Source organism: Schistocerca gregaria, chromosome 10 (genome assembly GCF_023897955.1).
Source record: "Schistocerca gregaria isolate iqSchGreg1 chromosome 10, iqSchGreg1.2, whole genome shotgun sequence".
Lineage (NCBI taxonomy): Eukaryota > Metazoa > Arthropoda > Insecta > Orthoptera > Acrididae > Schistocerca > Schistocerca gregaria.
In genome coordinates, this window is record NC_064929.1 from 224,014,870 (window position 1) to 224,039,378 (window position 24,509).

The following is a 24,509-nucleotide window of genomic DNA, read 5'->3' on the forward strand; positions in this document are numbered from 1 at the left end:
ACCAACACCAACCTATCCGAACTCCGGAGATGAGAACTTGCCCTTCAATATATCCTCTCTTCTCGTTATCCACCAGGCCTCAATCTCCGCTAATTTCAAGTTGCCGCCACTCATACCTCACCTGTCTTTCAACGACATCTTTGCCTCGACACTTCCGCCTCGACTTACATCTCTGCCCTTACTCTTTGCCTTTAAATATGTCTGCTTGTGTCTGTGCATGTATGGATGGATATGTGTTTGTGTGTGTGCGCGAGTATATACGTATCCTTTTTCCCCCTAAGGTAAGTCTTTCCGCTCCCGGGATTGGAATGACTCCTTACCCTCTCCCTTAAAACCCACATCCTTTCATCTTTCCTTTTCCTTCCCTCTTTCCTGACGAAGCAGCCGCCGGTTCGAAAGCTCGAAATTCTGTGTGTGTGTTTTATTCATTGTGCCTATCTACTGGCGCTTTCCCGCTTGGTATGTCTTGGAATCTTTGTTTTTAATATATACACTCCTGGAAATTGAAATAAGAACACCGTGAATTCATTGTCCCAGGAAGGGGAAACTTTATTGACACATTCCTGGGGTCAGATACATCACATGATCAGACTGACAGAACTACAGGCACATAGACACCGGCAACAGAGCATGCACAATGTCGGCACTAGTACAGTGTATATCCACCTTTCGCAGCAATGCAGGCTGCTATTCTCCCATGGAGACGATCGTAGAGATGCTGGATGTAGTCCTGTGGAACGGCTTGCCATGCCATTTCCACCTGGCACCTCAGTTGGACCAGCGTTCGTGCTGGACGTGCAGACCGCGTGAGACGACGCTTCATCCAGTCCCAAACATGCTCAATGGGGGACAGATCCGGAGATCTTGCTGGCCAGGGTAGTTGACTTACACCTTCTAGAGCACGTTGGGTGGCACGGGATACATGCGGACGTGCACTGTCCTGTTGGAACAGCAAGTTCCCTTGCCGGTCTAGGAATGGTAGAACGATGGGTTCAATGACGGTTTGGATGTACCGTGCTCTATTCAGTGTCCCCTCGACGATCACCAGAGGTGTACGGCCAGTGTAGGGGATCGCTCCCCACACCATGATGCCGGGTGTTGGCCCTGTGTGCCTCGGTCGTATGCAGTCCTGATTGTGGCGCTCACCTGCAAGGCGCCAAACACGCATACGACCATAATTGGCACCAAGACAGAAGCGACTCTCATCGCTGAAGACGACACGTCTCCATTCGTCCCTCCATTCACGCCTGTCGCGACACCACTGGAGGCGGGCTGCACGATGTTGGGGCGTGAGCGGAAGACGGCCTAACGGTGTGCGGGACCGTAGCCCAGCTTCATGGAGATGGTTGCGAATGGTCCTCGCCGATGCCCCAGGAGCAACAGTGTCCCTAATTTGCTGGGAAGTGGCAGTGCGGTCCCCTACGGCACTGCGTAGGATCCTACGGTCTTGGCGTACATCCGTGCGTCGCAGCGGGCCGGTCCCAGGTCGACGGACACGTGCACCTTCCGCCGACCACTGGCGACAACATCGATGTACTGTGGAGACCTCACGCCCCACGTGTTGAGCAATTCGGCGGTACGTCCACCCGGCCTCCCGCATGCCCACTATACGGCCTCGCTCAAAGTCCGTCAACTGCACATACGGTTCACGTCCACGCTGTCGCGGCATGCTACCAGTGTTAAAGACTGCGATGGAGCTCCGTATGCCACGGCAAACTGGCTGACACTGACGGCGGCGGTGCACAAATGCTGCGCAGCTAGCGCCATTCGACGGCCAACACCGCGGTTCCTGGTGTGTCCGCTGTGCCATGCGTGTGATCATTGCTTGTACAGCCCTCTCGCAGTGTCCAGAGCAAGTATGGTGGGTCTGACACACCGGTGTCAATGTGTTCTTTTTTCCATTTCCAGGAGTGTATATTAAAAACAAAGATTCCAAGACTTACCAAGCGGGAAAGCGCCGGCAGACAGGCACATGAACAAAACACACAAACACACACACAGAATTACTAGCTTTCACAACCGATGGTTGCTTCTTCAGGAAGGAGAGGGAAAGACGAAAGGATGTGGGTTTTAAGGGAGAGGGTAAGGAGTCATTCCAATCCCGGGAGCGGAAAGACTTCCCTTAGGGGAAAAAATGGACAGGTGTACACTCGCACACACACACACACACACACACACACACACACACACACACATATCCATCCGCACATACACAGACACAAGCAAACATGATGTCTGCTTGTGTCTGTATATATATAAGAAACTTCCACATGGGAAAAATATATTAGAAACAAAGATTCCAAAACTTACCAAGCGGGAAAGCGCCGAACCGGCGATTCATGAAACTTTCCCCAGATGATTACACAGTTATTTAGGGGGGACTCAGTCATAGAGAATCCTCATCTTTCAGTTCCGTACATGAGAAATAGATATAATTCAGACAGTGATGTTCTATGACACAAAATGACTCAAACTGATTTGGCTCCTTCCTGTCATATTAGTTTCCCAACTTCCACATTCCTTTGTGGAGATGGCATGTAACTCTTCAAATGAATAACTCTTCAAAAGTGTCATTTAAAAGAAGATCAGAATATAACAGCGCACCACTGTGATGGACACATGAGATAAAGTAAGAGTCCAAAATCCACAAACTAAAGAGCTAAATCGGCATTCACCTCTACTGAGCTGCTGCATCAGGATAGTCAGACAACAATTAAAATCCCTTTGTACACAAATCGAAGGAAGTTCATGGCTTAACACCTTATCGACAACGGAGTTACAGAAGACTGAACACGACCCTATTTTACGAAAGGTTGAGGGAAAAGACAATTAGCCTCGTTCTTTAAAAAGAAGCATTCTCACATTTGCCTCAAGAAATTAAAGGAACCTGTGGAAAATCTAAAGCTCAATTGCCGGATTCGAGCCACTGCTCTTCCAAATACTGGACCTGGCCAAAATGGCTACCAGTAGCCTATAACAGTCGTTCACTGCTGTGGTTTAGTGCAAAAGTTACTAGTGATGGTAGAACAACAAGGTGTAAATACAGACTGTGCCGTTTTACAATATACGGGCACGTGCACTCGCGCTACTTAGCAGCATTACGAATGTATATAACAGCGAATGACGACGACATATAAATGTGTCAGCGTGTATAAAGTTGACATGGCTTAAAGCCAAAACGTCTGCACTTGATAATGGTCTAAGGCTGAAATTGCATTAGTGGAAATAAAAAGTTAAACAATCACTAGTGTAAACATGACGTCTTTCAAAAAATTTTACATGACTGTGAATCCCAGTTATGAAAAGTTAATCCAGTGTGAAACTAGTTCGACGAACCTCTGCCGGGCACTTAAGTGTGACTTGCAGAGTAGTCATGTAGATGTAATAAGGGTGAGGAATCCACTGTTAGCTCCTGTCCTGTTGTGGAACTGGAATGCTGATCTGTCGGCCAAATACACAGACATTCCATCAGTGAGAAATTCAAACTGTCAAATGTGGCTCCAGTTGAAGTGTGCTCCCTCTCTGCTCCACTCACTCACCTGCCGTTGACCCTCCCCATTGGTACTCGGCACCGGTTCTGCATCCGGTAAGCTGTGTGTCTGCAGAGTGAACCGCTGAGTCCTCGTGTACATCGCACTTCCGTTTATTCTACTCGAGACGTTCACCTACAACAAAACGACAAAAATGCTGAACTTATCGCGAGTGACAGATGGACTCCGCACTTTTAGCGGCGACCGCCGGCTCACCTGGTGTCGGTTCTCGCTGCCCGTGGTCGGCGTCGGCTCTTCGTCCGGCAGGCTGTGGGTCTGTAAAGTGTACTGCTGCATCCGGGTGTACAGGGCACCCCTACTAAGATTCAATGGGTCCATACGGTTTCACCTGAAACAGAAATTGCTGCAAATATAACAGTGATACACCAAAATATCTGCACGGTAAAGGAGAGTCGGTGATTGACACGTTGTAGAATAAATTGCTCCGTGTAGGAGAAATCTCTGTATCAGGAATCGACAACTAGTGTAACACTGTCGCTCACTGCAGATTGTTATGTGACAGTCTCTCGTACAGTGTTGAAAGTGAAATATTCACAATTTGTAGAAATGATGATGTGGACAAACTACAGAGGTGATCCAAAGGAAAATCTTAAAAGTTCCATAGAAGTTGTGCACAAGAGTGATGCTGCGACACTGAAGAAGGCAGTAGCGTCCACAACGAGACGGCCGCCCCGTTGTCGACGTGCGCCGCAATCGAGTGGCAACCCGTGATAAGTTTTTTTTATGCAGTGAAGGCGTCAAACTGTTGAAATACATCACAGAATGACGGTGATTCGTATTTCTCATTGCAGCAAGTGTATGAGGGGTGTATGAAGTTTTAAAGTTCTGGAAATTCTGTGGTGAATGCCCCAAGACTGGTGCACGCTCACCTGGTAGTGACGGACAAGAATACTGCACTAGTGGAGGAGCTCCAAAAGGAGAACAGGTGCCAAACTCTGAATGAAATAGCCACAAGTTTGAAGACTGGTGTCAGTTCAGTGCAGAATGTTGTTCGCAAAGTTCTCCAATAAGATCTCTGCGACACGGGTGTCACGTCAGTCAACTGCCAAATTGAAAGACTGTCGTGAGGATGCCTGTGACAAACTTTTGAACCGTTTCTGTGTCAGAGATGGTGCATTTGCGGGAAAAATTGTTACAGGTGTTGAGACTTGGGTCCACTATCACCAACCAGAGATGGAAAGGTCAAGCGGGGCACAGCACCACAGCTCATGCCGAAACCAAAATTCTGCACTCACCCGTTTGCAGAAAGGTAATGCCCATTCTCTTAAGGGTGCATGTGGAGTAATATTGGAGCATTACACAGACAGGGGTGTGACAGTAACAAGTACTTATTCACAAGTGTTGAAAAATCAACCCCACCCTGCAGGCGAGAGTAAATGACGAGGACTTCTGACTCGAGGAGTACTGCTACAGCATGTAGCAATAGGAGGCAGGCATTTCAGATGTGCCAAAAAGGGGAAAACTGTGGTGCAAGACTAGCTACAAGCACGACCGAAAGAATTCTTCCATCGTAATATCTGTGCAATTCCTACGTGGTGGAATATGTGCAATCAATGTCAGGGAGACTACATTGAAAAATGATGTGTAAGCTTTTTGTTCACTGTTACAGTAACAAATATTACACTTTTAAGGTTTTCATCTGAATCAACGTAGTATACTTAAAAAGGTGTTACGAACAATGGAATGAGTCTGCTCACAGTAAATACGGCTTTGGAAAAACAGAGGAAGGGGCAGAGGCTAGGAAGAAGCGGGAAGGGGGGCGGGGTGGCAGCAGTGCAAAATGTCGTAGCCACTACACTCTACAAACTACAGTACAGTGGATATTTCGTACCAAAATTAGGCAGCTGTCATCCTTTGCATCTGTGTGTGCAGCAAGTGAAAATAATAGTACGTTTCCTAATCTCTATTATTTTTCTTATCCCTATGTGATATACACAACATAAGCAGCAGAATTTCTACTAAGCTGAACGTAATCGATAGATTTCTCAAAAAGAAGCTATAAGATGAACGACAACAAAGTAAAACAACGGCAATGAAGTCTTGTTGTACAAATCGAGCAATGCCGAGGGAAACTGATTATGAAATGAGACAGAAAAACATGAGGTAATATTTGTTGTTTAAGCAGAAAGAAAGGGAAAAAAATGAGAGAAAGAGAAAATGGCTAAGTACAAGGGACATAAAATGTATGTTGGAAATAGCAAAAAGTGGTTTCTAAAAATCAGAAATTTGTTAATGTCTAATATAAATTTAAATGTTAAGAAGTCTTTACTCATGGTAATTTTCTGGAGTATAGCCTTGTGCAGAAGACGAATGTGGACGATAAGCTGTTCAGACAAGAGGAGAACAGAAGCTTTCGAAATGTGCTACAGAAGGATGCTTAAAAGGGTTAGATTGGTAGACACAGTGTTAAGCAAGATCACTTAGCTAACGGAGAGCAGGAGACAGTACATAAGAGAATCATTTGGAAAGGAAAGAACATTTTGTTTTGACCAGTGACACGACCCACCTACCACCACTGCCAACTGACCACTAACCTCGGTACTTGTCCGCTTCAGTTTGGAGGCAGCAATGATTCGATGTGGTTGCTACTGCATAACTGTATGACTTTAAAATGTGAGACAAAACTGTTAATCCCACGAAGTGCGAGGTGCGCATATTAACTGCTTTTTCGAGGTCAAAAAGTCTGACCTATCAAAATTTATAGGCAGATAACTGAAGTTTATGGTAAAGTGATGAACAAAACATCATTTTGGAAGTAATGTCCCCCCCGTATTGTTGGCGTGTGAAAGAATGTTTACAGTGAAGATCAGTGTCAGTGATGTTGAGAAACAGCTGAAATCATTAAAATTGAACAAGGCTCCATGGCCTGATGGAATCCCTGTCCAATTTCGTGCTGAATGTGCAGCTCAGTTATCCCTACTTCTAACTGTAATCTGTCATAGATCCCCTGAACAAAAAACTGTGCCCAGATCTTGGAAAAAAGCACAGGTCACGCCCATCCACAAGAAGGGTAGTAGAGGTGATCCACAAAACTACTGTCAAAAAATATCCTTGACATCTGTTAGTAGTAGAATTTCAGAACAAATTCTGAGCTCAAACATAATGAGGTATCTTGAATATAATGACCCCAATTCTGAAAACACTGATCATGTGAAACCCAACTCACACTTTTCTCATGTGGCGAACTGAAAGCTTTGGATCGAGGCAGTCAGGTAGATGCATTATGTCACAATTTCCAAAAAGTATTTGAATCGGTACCGCTCCTACTCTTATTGTCAAAAGTGTGATCGTATGGGGTATTGAGTGAAATTAGTGAGCAGATTGAGGTTTCTTGGTAGGGAGGGTGCATTTAGTTAGTTGGTTGCATGTTCCATTGATCAATCTCATGGTACGGTAGCTGTTATGATGAGGAACAAGTCAAGTGCACAAGAAATGCACATATATATATATATATAGGCCTTTAAATATGTCTGCTTGTCTCTGTGTATGTATGGATGGATATGTGTGCCCGTGTGTGTGTGTGTGTGTGTGTGTGTGTGTGTGTGTGTGTGTGTGCGCGCGAGTCGGTTGCGAAAGCTAGATATTCTGTGTGTGTGTTTTATTTATTGTGCCTATCTACCGGCGCTGCACCGGCAGACAGGCACAATGAACAAAACACACAAACAAGAGGGAAGGAGAGGGAAAGACGAAAGGATGTCTGCTTGTGTCTGTGTATGTGCGGATGGATATGTGCGCGCGTGCGAGTATATACCTATTCTTTTTTCCACCTAAGGTAAGTCTTTCCGCTCCCGGGATTGGAATGACTCCTTACCCTCTCCCTTAAAACCCACACCTTTTCATCTTTCCTTTTCCTTCCCTCTTTCCTGACGAAGCAGCCGCAGGTTGCGAAAGCTCTAAATTCTGTGTGTATGTTTGTGTGTTTTATTCATTGTGCCTATCTACCGGCGCTTTCCCGCTTGGTAAGTCTTGGAATCTTCGTTTTTTAATATATTTTTCTCATGTCAAAGTTTCTTTCTATTATATATATAAAACAAAGATTCCAAGCGGGAAAGCGCCGGTAGACAGGCACAATAAAATAACACACAAACACACACACAAAATTTATAGCTTGCGCAACCAACGGTTGCTTCTTCAGGAAAGAGGGAAGGAGAGGGAAAAACGAAAAGGATGTTGGTTTTAAGGGAGAGGGTAAGGAGTCATTCCAATCTCGGGAGCGGAAAGACTTACCTTAGGGGGAAAAAAGGATAGGTATCTACTCGCGCGAGAGCGCGCGCGAGCGCACACACACACACACACACACACACACACACACACACACACACACACACACACATATATCCATCCATACATATACAGACACAAGCAGACATATTTAAAGACTTGTCTGCTTGCGTCTGTATATGTATGGATGGATATGTGTGTGTGTGTGTGTGTGTGTGTGTGTGTGTGTGTGTGCGCGCGCGCGAGTATATACCTATCCTTTTTTGCCCCCTAAGGTAAGTCTTTCCGCTCCCGGGACTGGAATGACTCCTTACCCTCTTCCTTAAAACCCACATCCTTTCGTCTTTCCCTCTCCTTCCCTGTTTCCTGAAGAAGCAACCGTCGGTTGCGAAAGCTGGAAATTAAAAACAAAGATTCCAAGACTTACCAAGCGGGAAAGCGCCGGTAGATAGGCACAATAAATAAAACACACAAACACACACACAGAATTTCTAGCTTTCGCAACCGACGGTTGCTTCTTCAGGAAAGAGGGAAGGAGAGGGAAAGACGAAAAGGTGTGGGTTTTAAGGGAGAGGGTAAGGAGTCATTCCAATCCCGGAAAAAAGGACAGGTGTACATTCGCACACACACACACACACACACACACACACACACACACACACACACACACATATCCATCCGCACATACACAGACACAAGCAGACATTCCATATTGATTTGATTTTATATCCAGTGTTGTTTATTTATGTGTGTGCGTGTGCGAGTGTACACCTGTCCTTTTTTCCCCCAAGGTAAGTCTTTCTGCTCCCGGGATTGGAATGACTCTTTACCCTCTCCCTTAAAACCCACATCCTTTCGTCTTTCCCTCTCCTTCCCTCTTTCCTGAAGAAGCAACCATCGGTTGCGAAAGTTAGTAATTCTGTGTGTGTGTTTGTGTGTGTGTTTTGTTCGTTGTGCCTGTCTGCCGGTGCTTTCCCGCTTGGTAAGTCTTGGAATCTTTGTTTTTAATATATTTTTCCCATGTGGAAGTTTCTATTTTATTTACACTAACATACATATTTCTTGATTTCCTTACAAGTTTTCTCTGTATGTTACAATAATTTTTATAGTGTAAAACTAATTCTGGATCTTTACTACTTCTTGCTTTCTCACACAGTTTTATTTTTCTTTCTGAAGACACTTTAATACCTGTAGTAATCCAAGGTTTCTTTGAAAAGTGTGTGGTGTCACATTTAGTAATTTTCTTTGGGAACCAATGTTCAAAAAGGGACATAACTTTATCAAGAAATATGTTGCATTTATCATTAGCATTTGGCTCATTATATACATATCCCCAATCAATATTTCTTAAGCTTTCTCTGAAGTGCTCTATAGATACCAGGTTGAGTGACCTCACACTTTTACTTAATGGTTTTCAAACTGTTCCCTGTTAGGTTTTATAAGTTAATCAGTTGTGCGTCATGGTTTGACAATCAATTTACCACAGGGAAAGCATGTGTTTGTTTTACATCCTCTTTCTGTACAAATACATTATCTATTAGTGTGCCACTGTCTCGAGCTGTATGTGTAGGGAAACTGACAGCTGATTCTAAGTTATATGTTGTTAATAACACTTATAGTTCACTTTTCTTATCAGAATTACTTAGAAAGTTTACATTGAAAACACCACAGATTAATAACTACTTCTTTTTGCCCGACAGACAGCATAATAGGGAGTCAAACTTTTTAATGAATAGCTCCCAGACTCCTAATGGGTACCTGTACACAGTTGCTAATATCAATACTACATTATCTAGCTGAAGTTCACATGCACATACCTCGCACTGCTGATCAACACAAAATTTGCTTACTTCTACAGTTTTGCATTTATACCCTTGTTTTATGAAAATGGCAACTCCTCCTTTATACATCCTAGACCTACAAGTGTAAAATGCTAAAATATACCCACTTATACTGACACTATCCATGCCCACAGTTACACAGTGTTCAGACAGACAGATTACATCAATCTCATTCTTATTTTTGAGATCATCTAAACACACTAATAGCTCATCTACTTTATTTTTTATTCCTCTAATATTTTGATGAAGTAAGTTGATACTGCCCTTAGCTTTGCCCCTATTTACTGTACATGGAAGTTTCTTTTATTCTATTGATCTTGATTGTCATCTGCCTTGGCTTTGGCTTTAACCTAAAAAACCTGTCTGCCTGGACCCATTAACCACAGGGATCACCCCTTGTGCGACTGTGGACCCCCTTACAGTTTCTGCTAATAGAGAAGCTACCTTATTTTTCCCATTCTATTCATGTGCAGGCCATGTTTAGTGTATCCCCTCCTACCAATAGCATCAACTGGAACAACACTTATGTGAGATTTTGCCAGTGTCTAGAGCATCCTGTTCAGCTCAGTGTTAATATGCCTTACAGCAGTGTTTACCCAGGACTGAAAGACCACCACAAACCCCACATTTATGTGCTCAGTTTCTGCGCCTATTTTATCCAGGTAACTCCTAATACTGTATCTTGGATTCATAGACAGGCTGTTTCCTGCTCCCCCAACTATAAATACCTGGTCTTCCTTCTCAAAGCTCCTGCATAGCTGACCTAAGTTTTCTGTCACCTGGCTAAGGCTAGCACTCGGTTCCACAAAGCTTGTGACCTGGTACCCTGCACCTAATTTCTCCTGAAGCTGCTGGCCCACACCCCTCCCATGACTGCTGCCTATAAGCAGAATTCATCTTTACCTATTCTGGTTTGGTCCTGACCTGTCTTTTTTCTTTAAGGTAATATTCTGCTTCAACCTACTCTCAACTACATCTGGATGAGGCCCTTCTTTCACTTCAGATAGCAGCATGTTATCTCGGATGGAGAGCCGGTCATCAGATGTAGAAATAACTTTGGGTGTGCCCTATGGAAGTGTGTTGGGACCCCTGCTGTTCACATTGTATATTAATGTCCTTGCAGACAATATTAATAGTAACCTCAGACTTCTCGCAGATGATGCAGTTATCTGTGATGAAGTATTGCATAAATGTTCACGCAGATCCTGATTAGATTTCAAAGTGGTGCAAAGATTGGCAACCTGCTGTAAATGTTCAGAAATGTAAAACCGTGTACTTCACAAAATGAAAAAACGTAGTATCACTATTATGAAAAGGAATGTTGTTACTCATCATGTAGAACAGATGCTTAGTCAAGATAGGCAGAACGAAAAGACTGTCACAAATAAAGCTTTCAGTATGTAAGGCCATTGTCAAAAATAGATGACAGATAAGCATTTGTGTGTGTGTGTGTGTGTGTGTGTGTGTGTGTGTGTGTGTGTTGTCTATTTTTGACGGAGGCCTTACTGGCCAAAAGCTTTGTTTGTGACAGTCTTTTTGTTGTGCCTATCTGTGACTCAGCATCTCTGCTATACGGTGAGTAGCAACTTTCCTTTTTATAATATTGTTACATTCCACCCTGGACTTTCCATTGTTTGAAAAATGTAGTATCCTATGACTACAATAATTCAATGAGTCACCTTTGGAATTGGCCAACTCATACAAATACCTGGTGTAACACTTTATAGGGATTTGAAATGGAATGATCACATGGGCTCTGTCATGGTAAACCGTGATAGGCACAGGTCCCGAGTTTGAGTCTCGGTCCGGCACACAGTTTTAATCTGCCAGGAAATTTCATACCACTGCACAGTCCGCTGCAGAGTCAAAATTTCATTCTATAATTTTATCTGCTTTTTGAGCTCAACATCTCAATCATTATAGAGGGATTCTGTCTCAATTTTCCAGGCCTTTAAAGGAAAATTTTGATCCTGATGTCAGCTGATAGTGTGTGTAGTGTTATATTACGAAATAATGTCCGTGTACAGTGAGTGTGCTGAACAACGCTCACAAAACAATGTAGCACTATCTTTTCACATTATTAAATAATTCCTTTGCAAGAACGTATAAGAAAGCAGTTTCATATACGAATGATAAACAAGTGAGACAGCACTGCTCTGTACAAACTGGCCTCATATTAAGGACATCCTGATTTAGACTTCCAACAATTTCTTTACTTACTTCATACAAATGCTGGGATATTTAATGCTATATGGCCATGGCCAACTATATCTCCTATCCTTATTGAACTACACCATTATCTAAATGCTTGTATATGTCCATTACATTATCTTTTTTTAAACCGCAAAATAAATTCAGTAATAAAACTACTGCATTTACTACTAATCATAGTGCTCACGAACTCAGAAACACAGTAGCACTGTGTAACTTTTATTCCAAAAGTAGCACTGTGTAACTTTTATTCCAACTACAGGTCAATGACAAATTTAAACAAAAGAACTGCTTTAAAACATACACAAAATTGAAAATACAAAGTTTCACTTATTGTAGTCGGTAACAGCAGCAACAGATACTGCAAGAATTTAAAAGTCTGTAAACCGAAAAGTAACCACAACATATGTCTGGAGTCCAAACACGTTATACATTACAATGGAACAAACACAAGCCAATATATAAACTGGTCGATCGGCTCATACGATACAATTAGTTTATTTAAGAAGACTGTGGTAATGAGACATACAATGTTACTTTTCCACCAAAACACTAGCAAGGCAGAAAAGAATCTGCAAACTAAATATACACAACCAAAACTGAGGTTAGGTGGGCCTCCACTGCAGGGGAGAAAAACTGGATATCAATTACTACACTATATTAAAACAGAAACAAGGTATGGAATTTTAAATTGATTCTAAGATGCATATTTTAATTATTACAGTTTCAATGAATATATACTATTCTAAACTGTATAAAGACAAAATAAATATTAGGATTTTCATCTGTTAATTTAATTCACATAAATTTTCTGTTGTTTGCTGTTAAGAACATAGAGTGTTAAGTACAGAGGCTATAGAAAAGTATAGGGGGTGGACAAACTTACTGTAAAACCAAAAACGCGTCGCACTACCATGCCCGATACAGTGTACGAAAACTTTGGCATTCAAAATAGTTTCCACTGTGTCTGGACAAATGCAAGTCCCGTACAATTTTGAAGGGAATCTTATACCACTATTTCTGCAAAACAGTGGCAAGTATAGGTAACGGTGACGGACGCCGATAACAATCACGCACCTTTCGCTCCGAGGCAGACCACAAACGTTCAATAATAATGAGACCTACCGACTGTCGTGACCATTCTCTCACAAAACCAGATGCGGACAGTGTGAGCTATGGAGCTATGTGAACAGAGGCAAAGTCACTTCGGAACACAGCATCACCATGGAATGGACCCGATCAGCTGAAACGGCCACATAATCCTCGGTAGTAATGAGAACTTGCAGAGTACCCGTGGGGCCCACGGAATACCACGATACGGCTATCCGATCACCACTGTAACACCACCCGTGTTTCACTTGTAGAGTGTACACCACATTTTCCTGCTACGCGCATTTGCACCATTGACAAGTGGTTTTAGAATTCCAGCTCATCCTACAGTTCAGTGTTTCCGGAGCTCCCTTCGTGTCATTTTAGTGTCGGCGGGTTAGCGAGTACGACATTGGGTCCTGCAGTGACTTTATCATCTGTTGTCCTCTAATTTTTCGTGACAATCCTCTTCACTGACTGTCCGCTACAATCACTTGACACGCACTTTAATTCCTATTTTCACTTAGTGGGTATAAATCTTCGATACGGTGTCTCTCGAAACGCAAAACACTCGGCTATTTCGGTTATGGAATCATTCGACGTATGAACACCGACAATTTGCACACCTTCAAATTCACAAATTCACGTATCTCTGATGTGATGCACACAGACCACTGTTCTGACCACGGCTGACCCTAGTGACGTATTGAGGACATTCCATTACCCAGGTGCCACTAGTGGTCAAATATAAAATTGCAACCTGCAGGCTTTGTTGGCACCAGCATTTATCTTCAAACACACATTTCTTGCAGTGTTTCCATATTTGTGTCCAGTGCATGTATGTGATTGTCTCAGCACTACTTTAATCTGGTATTGTATGTATTTCAGAACTCTCATCTATGTTCACTGCTTAATGCTGTAAACTTATAATTTATTAAATGATTCTATTGTTATATTACCCTGCACCCATAATATCACCTAAACCTTCTTCTCATAGTACCATTCTCATTAGAGTAGATTAGATTCCGTTTTCGTTCTGTAGACCCAAAAATGAGAGGATTCTCGTAGGTGTGGAACATTTCAGATAGTATAACAGCCAACAGGAACTGCTGACTCTAACAGACATTTTTACTTGAGCTGTTCTAACTGTCCCTGTTAAGACATACATCAACATAGTAGAAGCAGTTGCCTATCAAAAAGTCTTTCAAACTCTGTTTAAACTGTGCTTTATCTGAAACCAAGTTTTTAAGTGTTGCTGGCAATTTATTGAAAAAAATGTGTTCCCGAATATCGGACCCCTTTTTGAACCAACATAGCGATTTTACGTCTTTAATTAAACTGTTCTTATTCCTAGTACTGATACTATGTATTGAGCTATTGGTTTGAAATAGAGATATATTATTTGCAAAAAAATTAATTAAGGAATAAATATACTAAGAAGCAGTGGTTAGGATACAAAGTTCCTTGAACAGGCTTGTACTTGATGTTCTTGAATTTACATCACAAATGATTCTCATTACACGCCAAAAACTTGTGCTCGATTTTGCGAGTTACTCCAGAATATCATCCCGTGTGACATAACAGAATGAAAGTAAGCGAAGTATGCAACCTTTTTTTTATATTTATATCTCCTGCCTCTGACATCTCTCTCACTGCAAATACAGACTTGTTTAGGCGCTTCATCAAATTCTGCGGTGTGTTCTACCCAACTGACTTTATTATCAACTTGTAATCCCAGAAATTTAACACTGTCAACCTCTTCAATCAACACGTCTTCATATGTTAAAGACATGCTGGAAAGAAATCTCTTACAGGTTTGAAATGCATGTAGCGGGTCTTTTCAAAGTTTAATGACAGTGAATTAGCTTTAAACAAATGACTTGTCCAATACGTAACTGCACCCATTTAGAGAAAGGATTAAAATAACCAATAAATAACTAATGAAATCAGAATTTGCTTTTGGGGAATGTCCCACTACTTGTGATTCAGAAAATAAAATTTAAGCTAACAAAATAACTTCCTCTCACAACAACACAACTCCTCAGTAGTCAAGGAATTTACCTCTCACAACAACACAGCTCCTCAGTAGTCAAGGAATTTAGCAAGTACCAGTGTCTACTAACTAAGCTCTGTGTCAGTTGAACTGTATTTTTCAGATTCTGATTATTTGTTATAGGGTTTATTTATTTGTTCAATTTGATGTAATCGCTAACTGAGTATGTTGAGTAATACTTCATAATACCTATGTCCTCTGTCATTAGGTACTTGTATTTCTCTTCTCAAGAAAAGTAGCAAAAAGCATGAATATAACATTGGGAGTCACATCAGCCTTCACAAAAATTTCAAGCTGTTAACATTAGTACAAAAAGGAGTCAAGATATATGGGTACCCATTATTCAATACCCTACCAGAGCACCCTAAATGTCACATAGATAACATAGAGGAGTTTGTGGCAAATCCCTTTCATGTTTTAGGTTAGTTTACAGTTAGAATTATTACTATAATACAGAAATGTAAAGTCATTCCACTGTACTGTAACTAAATTAAATGTACATCTTTGACTTCGTTCCCTATCCCAGAGACTGCTTTACACGGGATCTGTGGATTATGATTAAAATAATGAAATGTTAAAATTAACTAAACAAGTTATTTACAATTAAGGCTACTTGGTGCAATGATGATGCAGTAAAACTGTCATCAACCAGAAGGTCAGTTCGACAGCACTGGGCTTTTCTCGGTGCAAGGCTTTTGGAAGGATAGTTCGACATCAACAGCAGTACCTGACTAACTACGAGTAAGTGTTTTAGGCAAAAAGTCTATAGCACTGGCACTTGGTCACCTCAGTAAGGCATTCAATTCTACCCAACACAAGGCTCTGCTCAGTAAGCTAAAATTGTATGGTGCTGAGCGAGATGTTCTGCAAACAACTGAATCCTACCTGAATAACTGACAACAGTTTGTATCAGTACAAAAACATTCTCAGACAAAAAGAAGTTACAAGTGGTGTGATACACAGGGATCCATAATAGGGTCTCTGTCATTTCGATAACGACACAAAAGTCCAATGATACGAATGCGAGGTGTCTGTTCAGTCGGACATGTCGAAAAGAACAGACACCACACGAAATCGGCAGCTGTGATACATATTATGTAAATTGAAGGAGGAGGGGGAGAAAGGAAAGAGAAGGGACTATTCATGTCGGCGTCAGCTGCATCAGGACTTTATGAGGAATCAATGGCGGCGAGTGAAAACGTGTGACAGACCACGATCGAACCCGGGATTCCCCACTTACTAGCAGTCGCATTAAGCACTGTGCTATTCAGAGACAGTGTTCATCGCAATTGTGCAGACCATCTCGGATGGGGACTGCAGATGGGTGGCACTAGGTGGAAATGTGAGTCAGCCGAGAAACTTGCCAAGGTAGTCTGCGTAATTGCAATAAACACTGTGCCTGGATGATGCAGTAGTTAAAGCAACGCCTTAGGAAGCAGGAGGTTCCAGGTTCGGATCCCGGTCCCTCACTCTTTATCACTCGTCGTCACTGATTCTGCGTTAAGTCCTAAAGCAGCTGACACTGACATCAACAGTGCCTCGTCTTTCCTTTCCTTGTCTCGCTCCACCTCCAATGTGCACAGTTCACAGACATCACGACCTCGTTCTCTGAAGGGGAGACTGTCCTTCAGGTTGTTCTGCCAGAAGAAGTCCTATTTGGTGAGGTCGGGGCTCGGTTTATCACGAATGAGATAAAAATTAACGAAGACAAAATGGAGAGGGTGAAATACAGCTTCAGAGATACTGCCAAACTGGATGACGTAGTAGCTGTTAAAACTTCATGCCAAGTTAGCCTGGCAACAGCACACTAAACACATATGTTACAAACTTTCACGGGTCCTGAATCTCTCAAGGAAACTAAAAAATATATCAGAACAGTACCTAAGCCTGCGTACTAACTCCGTACTGCACAATGTTCCACAGGCAAATCAGCTACGGGATCCTGCCGTGAGGACACTCTGCGAACTGTAAGAACGTGCTTTTATTGCAAAATGAGTCAAAGAGGATCATTAGCACAGGAAAATAAAGACCATTGTAAATCAATTTTTTCCATTAGCAGTTTTGCTGCTTTCAGACAATATATATTCACCTGCCTCATTCACACAACGATGAATCACGAGACCGACAGAAAGAGAAATGTAGTTCATCAATACAGCAGAGCCACAATAAAGACAGCACAGATAGGCCGAGACACCAATTAACAGAGAGACAAAACAGATTTCCAATGTTGGCCCTAATATTATTTGAAGCACTACCTAAGTAGAATTCTCCTCCGGTGATAGAACAGTGTTTGCCTCAGCTGCAACGCAGTGTTGTGGCAATTATCGCAACACTACTATTTAACTACACTGTGTTCTAGTTCTTAAGTTTAATATGTTTTATAACATCCATTTTTGTATCAGATTTTAAATGGAAATATTGTATTGATTTTCTTGTGGTTATATTATTATAATCTTGATGCAGTCTGTCCAGCCATGGCTGGTGAACAACACAGAACTGGTAACAAAAAAAGGTGATGCAGCTGCCTGCCTCTTAACTTTGAAGTGACAGATCTTGGCAGTTACAGGAAAATTTATTTATTTATTTGTTTTGACCAATCTTTGAGCATTTTTAGTCAGTTGATGTCGTTATAGTTTATATATATTGTACAAATACATTTTGTTGACATAATTGCACTACACATACTAATAATAATACAAGGCACATAAAATATACACCAGAGAACACTGTCTTATTTTTCCAGTACATAAAAAATAACATACGGAAGTATAAAATAAACTATTGACATATTAAGACAAATACAAAATAATTCACATTAAAAATAATTCAGTATCTCAGATCATCCTTAGAAACTTATGAAATACTGGAATATTGCAGAAAGCCTTTTCTTTCCAGCCATTTTCCAGTTTCTATTTTAAAGTCATTAAGCGAGGCATGACATTTAAATAATTTCATACTCAGGGCCTTATAACTAGCCTGTGTTTTCTTTACTCAAGCTGTGGGCATATCTGTCTGCTTCATTTGCCTAGTTTCTTGTTGGTGAACAGTTTCCCTTAAGATGTAGTTATTTAAGTTTTTTGTAATCTTTAGTAGGTGACAGTATATAAAAAGTGTTAGGAATGCCAATATTTTTAAGTCTTCAAAGAGGGGTTTGCAGAAAGTTTTGGAGTTTATAACTCCAAAAATAGATCTGATACTCTATTTCTGCCAGATGAAAAATCTTTTGGACCCAGCAGAATTACTCCATAAAAGGATAGCATATAGCAGGTGGCAGTGAAAGAAGGCATAATAGGAGTTAAGTAACAGAGGTGTTGATAGTTAGTTAGTTGGTGTTCCATTGATCAATCTCACAGTAACTGTTATGATGTGGAATGTGTCAAGTGCACAAGAAACGCACACACATAACTGAAGGTCTTGTAGCACACATGTCTGTAGCTTAGTCAATAAAAAGGTAAATGTGAGAGCTTTCTGCACATGTGGTCTGTCCAATGGTACCAGGTTAATTTGGAATTGAGGTATACACCAAGCAGCTAAACAGCCGAGTTTCACTGCTTGATAAACTGAAAATCATGTTCACTGTCTTTTCATAGTTGATGGCTGTCAACCACGTATTAACAGTTTAAGGTTCTCTTTGTTTTACAATTTCAAGCAGCTAACGAATATACTGTCATCAGCATGAAGTATAGATCTGCCGGGCATGTTACTGGGAAGATCATTCACAAATATTATAAAAAAAATAAAGGCCTCAACACGGAAACCTGAGGAATGCCTCGAGTTACATCTAAGTATTCCAACTTTTGGTTATTGTAAACTGCAATTTATATCAGTCACTGATTAACACTTGCTTTAATGGCTGATGTTATGAGATCGTCCCATTTCATATTATTTCAAACTATCGCACTCAGTTATTTACGTAAGTTCACTGATTCCATTTGTTGTTCTCTGCTATTGTAGTCATAGCATACTGAATTGCAGCATTTTGTGGAGTGTTTCAAACATGCTGCTCAATCTTAACACTATTTTGAAACCTAATCAGGATCAGAGTTAAATTTAAGTGCAACTTTTTTTCTAATGGTACTTAATTATATATAACTGCATAATATGAAAAAGTCTGAGGTTACCGATAATATTAATTTTATTTGCCAAGTCATTAATATACACCATAATGCAACCCAATAGACTTCCACAATGTTACCTCTACATTTGAAATTACCAAATATGCAGCAACCAGTAGCAAAATAATGTTTTATTTATTTATTCATGTTTGCAAATCAATTCAACTGATTAACTGATTGGTGCTTTCAACCAATGTGTCCTGAGTAGTAATACTGTCTTAAGTAGAGGTCAAACATTTATGTTGAAATCGATTTGGAAAAGTGAATAAATAAAACATGATTTTGCAACTGGTTGGTGCATATTTGGTAATTTTATGGTCTATGTTTGCTGTACGTCTTGGGAACCACATGGAGCTCACCATTCATAGACCACTACACTTATTTATTTAGTTCTCCTTTGATGGCTGTGAATTGTGAATTCTGGATATGTGTACGTGAAAGCAGCCTATAGGCCTATTTACACCTACTGGGTAAGAATGAGAGGATTCTCATGGGAGTGGATCATGTAAGAAAGAATAATATAAAAAACACAAAATATCTGAATATAATACATACTAGCCTGATCATTTGTCAGGAGATTGTCAAAATAAGTGAATACATTACAGTAAACGGGTATTGCTAATATTTACAGAATAAGTACGCTGTCAGAATGAAACACTGTTCTGCACTTTTAATAAATTTATCAGACACAAAATGCCTAATGTTGACTATTGTGAGCTAGTACTGTGAAAACAGACATCTTTATTTAAGCTTGTCTAACAGTTCCTTAAGAAATTCATCTACAAAGCAGGAGGAGTTGTCTATCAAAACGTCTTTCAAACCCTATTTAAACCATGCTTTATCTGAAACCAAGTTTTTAGTGGTTGCTGGCAATTTATTGAAAATGTGTGTTCCTAAATATCTGACACCGTGTTGGACCAAGGTAAATGATTTTAGGTCTTTATATAGATTGTTCTTATTCCTAGTATTGATACCATGTATTGAGCTATTGATTGGAAACAGAAATACATTACTGGCAACAAATTTCATTATGGAATAAATATCCTAAGAAGCAGTGGTTAGAATTCAAAGTCCCTTAAACAGGTTTCTACATGATGATCTTGAATTCTGAATTTACACCACAAACAATTCTTATTGCATGCTTTTGCTCATTAAAAACTTTTGCTCGTTTTGATGAGTTACCCAAGAATATGATCCTGTATGACAGCATTAAAGTAAGCAAAGTATACAAGTTTTTTTATATTTAGATATCCTACATCTGACATCATTCTCACTGCAAATACAGGTTTATTAAGGCACTTCTGCAATTTTGTGGTATGTCCTTTCCAACTGAATTTATCATCGAGTTGCAATCCCAGAAATTTAACACTGTCAACCTCTTCAATCTGCATGTCTTCATATGTCATACACAAGCTGGATGGAAATATCTTACCGGTTCTCACCTGCATTTAGTGCGTCTTTTCAAAGTTTAATGAGAGTGAATTAGGTGTGAACCATTTATGAATGTCAGTGAAAATTTAATTACCATTTATTTCTAAATCTGTACGTGACTTGCTACTTATTACAATGTTTGTATCATTTGTAAACAAAACAAACTGAGCATCTGGCAATGCAACAGATGAGAGGTCATTAATGTGCACAAGAAAAAGCAATGGACCCAAGATGTAACCTTGAGGAACACCACTTGTATGAGGGTAATCCCAAAAGTAAGGTCTTATATTTTTTTATAAGTACATAGACCTATTTATTTCTTCAATGGTTTACATCACTTTGCAGTTTGAACATTTAGCTATTTTGTGACAAAATTATCATTTTTGTAGATGCTGTCGCAGTTTTTGTATGCACATGCCATACCAGCTCGCTGCCATGCTGTTCAAAAAGTTATGAGCTTCTTCTTTCACCTCATCGTCGTAGCTGAATCGCTTTCCACCCAAATGTTCTTTTAACCTAGGGAACAGGCGATAGTCACAGGGTCCCAAGTCAGTACTACAGGGTGGGTGGGTGATTATATTCCACTGAAACTGTTGCAGGAGAGCAATGATTTACCGAGCAATGTGTGGACGAGCGTTGTAACGGAGAATGCATACGCCCTTGCTCAATATTCCTCTTCTCCGGTTCTGAATCTTCCGTTTGAGTTTTTTCAGAGTCTCACAGTACCTGACAGCGTTAACTGTGGTCCTGGTGATTCAGATCCGACAAGGTGAAAGAAGAGGTTCATAACTTTCTGAACAGCATGGCAGCAATCTGGTATGACATGGGCATACAAAAACTGCCACATCAACAAAAATGCATAGACAGAAATGGTAATTATGTCAAAAAATAGCTAAATGTTCAAGATGTAAACTATTGTAGAAATAAACACGTCTATGTACTTATAAAAAAATAGGAGACCTTACTTTTGGAATTACCCTTGTAATTAATTCCCAGCCAGATGGACACTGACTGTTTACTGCATAGGTATTTCACAACAACACCATTTGTTTCATATTAGTTAGATAAGACTCAAACCAATTTGTAGCATTGCTGGTGACTCCATAATATTCTAATTTATTTAAGATAATCCTGTGATTCACACATTCTCATTGTTAAGTGTAAATAGCTTTCTCTATATGAGAGCCCTTAAGAAAGCCAAACTGTGACATGGTCAATATATTATTTGCTGTCAAATGCTTAAGGAGACATTTGAACACAACCTTTTCAAATATTTGTGAAAAAGCTTGCAAAAGTGAAATTGGTTGATAGTTTGATGGTATCTCTTTATTTGATGATATCTCTTTACCCCCCTTCTTGCAAGGAGGCTTAACTTCAGCATATTTTAGCTAGTCTGCAAATGTTCTGCTGATAAGAGATTGATTATAAATACCTTAAGACAGGACTCAACTGGCATGAGCACTCTAACTAACTTTGTTTATATGTAATTATACCCATTAGAGTATTTAAGATTTTAAAGATTTTACGATGGACGTTACTTCTTTGGGAGACGTATCATTTCCATTTTACTGAAGTTGCTTTTATCGACAGGTCTCAGACACATCATTGCGCTGTTCACTGAGCTTGCTAACCCCGAGCTGTCAGTAACAGAAATAAAGTACTTGTTTAAGACGTTTGCAACACTACATGCACTTGCTACCAATGTCTGATTTATTTTTAGCTTTATCTGTTCCCCTTCCTTATGGGGCCCACCTGTCTGTGATTTAACTATATCCTATATAGTTTTTATTTTGTTGCCTGATGTAATTACCCTTTTCTCATAATAAAGGTGCTTTGATTTCTGGATTACTTGCTTCAATACTTTGCAGTATTATTTGTAATGCATTACAATGCTACCATTTGAGCTGCAGTCTCCTTTTTGTCTCACATGACTTCTTTATTCCTTGTGTAATCCATGGTTTATTTTTTGATTTGTGTTAGATATGATTTACTTTTACAGGAAACCAATTTTCAAAAGCAAAAGTAACTTTATTAATCAATGCTTTGTATTTTCCATCTGAGCCAAAAGTAGTGTAAACACATCATGAGCAATGTCCTAAAATTCTCAATTTTTGACTGATTTATTATCTTCCTGTACTCAGATTTAATAGATTTTTTTTATCCTGACATTTAAGACAAGATGTTGCATGTCATGATCAGATAGCCCATTTACTATTGGTTTTGTGATATGACTTTTTTTCTTAGATTTGTCTACAGAGAGATTTTCAATGGCACTCTCAGACCATTTACTACACATCCTTGTTGCAAAGTTCACAGAAGGAACTAAATTGAATGACAGTGTTATTGATTGCAATAACAGTTCACCTACAGAGCTTTTCATTAAACCCACATTAAAATTACCAGCAACCATTATTTACTTGTTTTTTACAGCAATATGGGACAACAGAGCTTCAAGATTTCTTATGAAGAGGTCATAGTTTCTGCTCTATATATATATTTACTATTATTACAAGTAGAACAAAATGTTTAAGTGTACACACACACTCTAGTATAAATAAGAAACCAGAAAATAGTCAGAGTAGAAATCTTATAAAGAATGCTAATTTTGAGACTTAAGACTGAAATACCAGCACTTTCTTAATGCACTTGAACATAAATGAATTTGATACAACCAGTCATAATGGCAGAGTGAATAAAATTAATGAACCACAGATTTTACTCTCAGAATGCAAAAGTATTAAAATTATTCGTTTAAATGTACATTGGCTTACAAAATATTGTGTCACAATTTTAAATAATCCAAACAATTTCAGTGTAGCCTCGAGTTTCTGTAGAACAAACAGTACCCATGGAGGCTCACGCATACTTGTAAATAACTCGAAAGAATACAAATGAAAAATGGTTTCAATTTTCCAAATGAAGAAGGTGTATTTGAAAGCTGCTCAGATGAATTCTAAAAACAAAATACTGTAATTATATCAATATACAGAGTTCAAGGTGTAGCAGTAAAAAAATTATTTTTATCAAAGTTAATGCATTGTTTACAAAAAGTCAGTAAAGAAAAGGGTTTCAATAGCTGCTGATTTCAATATAAATTTATCAAATGAAACCAGTGACTCAAAAGACATTTTACTGTTGAAAACTTAAAATTGTGCTGCTCTAAATTACAAAAGGTGGAGTGGCAAGTCCAAGATGAGATTCCAATCTCTGTACATTTAAATATATATATTTTTTTAATTTTATTGCATATATTTAATGAAGTATTTCCACTTATAGTGTGTCAGACAAAAGTGTCTAATAAGCTAAATTGGATCACTGTTGGAATAAAAATATCCAGTGAAAAAAAAGGCAACAGCACAAGGAACTGAAAAACAACAAAAACCCTGTTTTGGAACTGACAGCAAAGATATTTCCAAAATTAAGGTGGGGAGAAAAATTGTTAAGAAACCTGGCTCAGATGTAAGAGTTATTCAACACTTTTTTTTATAAATTTAGCTAAGTCAGAAGTAAATGTACATACCTATGCAGAAAAAAGTAGATTTAACACTCAAGGCAGAAGAAAACTGTAACAAATTAGAGAAAATTTCAGTTATAGATGTAGAGAAAACTATATTACAACTAAAAAACAAAAACTCTGCTGGGTGGGATGGCATACCTACCACAGCAGTTAAAGCAGCTGCCAGGATAATAACTCATCCTCTTTGCTCAATAATTAATAAATCACTCAAAGAAGGCCACTTTCCAGATGTCCTAAGGTATGTGGAGGTAAAACCTTTGTTTAAGAAAGGCTCAAGAGAAGATATGGGGAACTACTGCCCAATTTCTATTCTCCCAATTTTTCAAAAATATTTGAATAAGTGGTGGTAACACTAATTATAATTTTTTTAGATATCAAGCATAATTTCTGATAATCAATATCACTTTCAAAAAGGTAAGAGTACAACAGAGTTATTAATGAATTCGTGAACAAAAATCGAATCAGTTCCACATGTCGAGA

At 39.7% G+C, this 24,509-nt stretch overlaps 1 protein-coding gene across 1 annotated transcript in view; it reads right to left on the reverse strand.

The window, feature by feature from the left end:
- The window catches only part of LOC126293258 (uncharacterized), a 109,640-nt gene extending 85,565 nt beyond the window's left edge, over window positions 1–24,075 (reverse strand). The window contains exons 1-3 of the mRNA XM_049986374.1: window positions 24,033–24,075; window positions 3,747–3,879; window positions 3,540–3,665 (exon numbers count right to left, since the gene is read on the reverse strand). Of these exons, the coding sequence (XP_049842331.1) occupies window positions 3,540–3,665; window positions 3,747–3,869 (249 nt within the window). The 5' untranslated portion in view covers window positions 3,870–3,879; window positions 24,033–24,075. The remainder of the gene's footprint in view (window positions 1–3,539; window positions 3,666–3,746; window positions 3,880–24,032) is intronic.
- Window positions 24,076–24,509: the final 434 nt, after the last annotated feature.